The sequence below is a fragment of the Chrysochloris asiatica genome, unplaced genomic scaffold, assembly GCF_000296735.1.
Source record: "Chrysochloris asiatica unplaced genomic scaffold, ChrAsi1.0 scaffold00291, whole genome shotgun sequence".
In the NCBI taxonomy this organism is placed as follows: Eukaryota; Metazoa; Chordata; class Mammalia; order Afrosoricida; family Chrysochloridae; genus Chrysochloris; species Chrysochloris asiatica.
This window is the reverse complement of record NW_006408809.1, coordinates 2,572,775-2,574,677: the sequence shown is the minus strand read 5'-3', so window position 1 is coordinate 2,574,677 and position 1,903 is coordinate 2,572,775. Positions and strand designations below refer to the sequence as shown.

Below are 1,903 nucleotides of genomic sequence, written 5' to 3'. Positions count from 1 at the left end.
TAATATGAAAATAAAAAGCCATCTGTTTATACAAAGTGTTCTTGAACAATATAATATGGAAGGGGATCACAAAATCTATGTACATTTATCAATCACTAAGAGTTCAGAAATTAAACTTGCTTTAAGAAAACTCATTATATTCCTCTTTTAGGAGTAGATGTTACAAAGTTGTGATGCATAACAAAATATTGTGTATAGAAAGCTCCAACCAAGCTTTACTGACAATAACTGCAACTTGAACCAAAAACTAAACCCAACTGGACTTTCACTGAGGCTGTATAAATTTTTGCTTCAGAGATTGCAGGATTTTACTGAGGTTTACAACCCCCTTTTTCTCTGTCCCCTTTCCCCGAAATCAACCCTACAGCTTCCTTCTTCATGGTTATCTTTGGCAATGCTTTCAAATCTCAAAAGTAAAACAACCTGCTTTGAAGTAAGCAAGAAAGATGAAAAAATTATATGTGATATATGGAAACCAGCCTAAGAGTATGAGCTGAGGGAAAAATACCAGAAGGAAGGCTAGCACAGTCTGCCCTCAAAGGAAAATGAATTTTTTTTTTAAATAAGGGGGCTTTTACTCCTTGGGCCCTTCTTCCACATTATCTCCTGATTAGAAGAGTGTGGGACTAAAATTTCAAACTCTGAGAAGGTAATCATTCTGAAGGAGGAGGAGCTAAGGAAGTAAATAAACGATCACGTACAGCAATAGCTTTAGCTGTCAATGAGTTTCTTTGCTCTGGCATTGGCAATGTCAATACGATCTTTGTTGGTGTCAGCCTTATCTGTGATCCGATTTATTTGTTGATTTTGAGCATCAATCTCATTGCCCATGTCCAGGGTCATGTTTTTTAGATTTCCCAAGATACTGCCCACCTGAATCAAGTTCTCCTCCATTTCATCTTCTCTGGCATCATTAGTTATACGTTTAATGTATCCACCACTGGCTGTTCCTGTGGCAGCTTGTTGAGGCTGGCCATTTGTCACCCGGCTTGGCTGCTTAGATACTACGTTGTTAGGTGAGTTGTCTCCACCATCTCCCCATGTTGTCTTATAGGCCTTACCAGACTCAAAGTTCTTTGTCCTATTACATGGGCAGACACAAAGGCCACAGCATTTGTTGAGTTCTGTTAAAGTCTTCTCTGCCTCTCTCATGTCTTTACTTATTTGGTCCATGCCTTCTTCTATATGGTTTAGTTGTTCCCCTTGTTCATCCAACATAGTGATGGTCTTGATTCCTACATCCTGAGTCTCAGTGGCTAAACCCAGGATTCTCCTTGTACTTTCCAGAGACTCATCGGTAACCTGGTGAGCCCTTAACTGAATTTCTTCTGATGACAAATTATCCATGATGAATCAAAATTCTTGATAGACACAGAAAAGGAAATGTGGATATTCTTGGAGAGCTGCCATCAGGGCTCCTGAGTCTCAAACAGTTGCGGCCACTCTTCTAAGCCAACAGCGCCAACACCCCCAAGAATGCTCCCCTTCTTTTTAAAAAAATAAAACGTCTACCTTTACATTTGCAACGACCGTAATCAGTCCTGATACCAATTATTCACTATTGAACCACAAGAGTCTTATCCCCATCTCCTTTCACCAGCCCCATCTAGACAGGTTAGAAACCACTCAGTGGAGATTCTATCTTCCCCTGCACCCTTTGAAACTAAGCTCCCTCTTGAAAACTTGTAAGCCACTCACGTTGTGCCTTTCTTGATGTCATACCACAATTCTTCTAGTTTTTGATCGTTAGTATTAATACATCAAATCTGTTCTTGAGATGATTCCTAAATTCAGGTGGGATATGTTCAAGGTCCAATTTTGGCTTTGTGGACTTGTTTTATTTTTGTTAAGCTTCAGCCTGAACTTGCATCTTAGCAATTGATGGCGTATTCTACAGTATGTC

General features: G+C 39.7%; 1 protein-coding gene across 2 annotated transcripts; it reads right to left on the bottom strand.

Annotated features, from left to right (window-relative positions):
• Positions 1–711: 711 nt before the first annotated feature.
• LOC102829013 (synaptosomal-associated protein 23-like) lies at positions 712–1,347 on the bottom strand. 2 transcript variants are annotated; one of them, XM_006874655.1, is made up of 2 exons: positions 1,083–1,347; positions 712–923 (listed from the first exon to the last, which is right to left on the bottom strand). In XM_006874655.1, exons 1-2 carry the CDS (start codon positions 1,345–1,347, stop codon positions 712–714), a joined length of 477 nt encoding a protein of 158 aa, XP_006874717.1. The 2 variants fall into 2 exon arrangements, with proteins under 2 accessions (XP_006874717.1, XP_006874716.1); XM_006874654.1 differs by having other exon boundaries at positions 712–1,347.
• Positions 1,348–1,903: the final 556 nt, after the last annotated feature.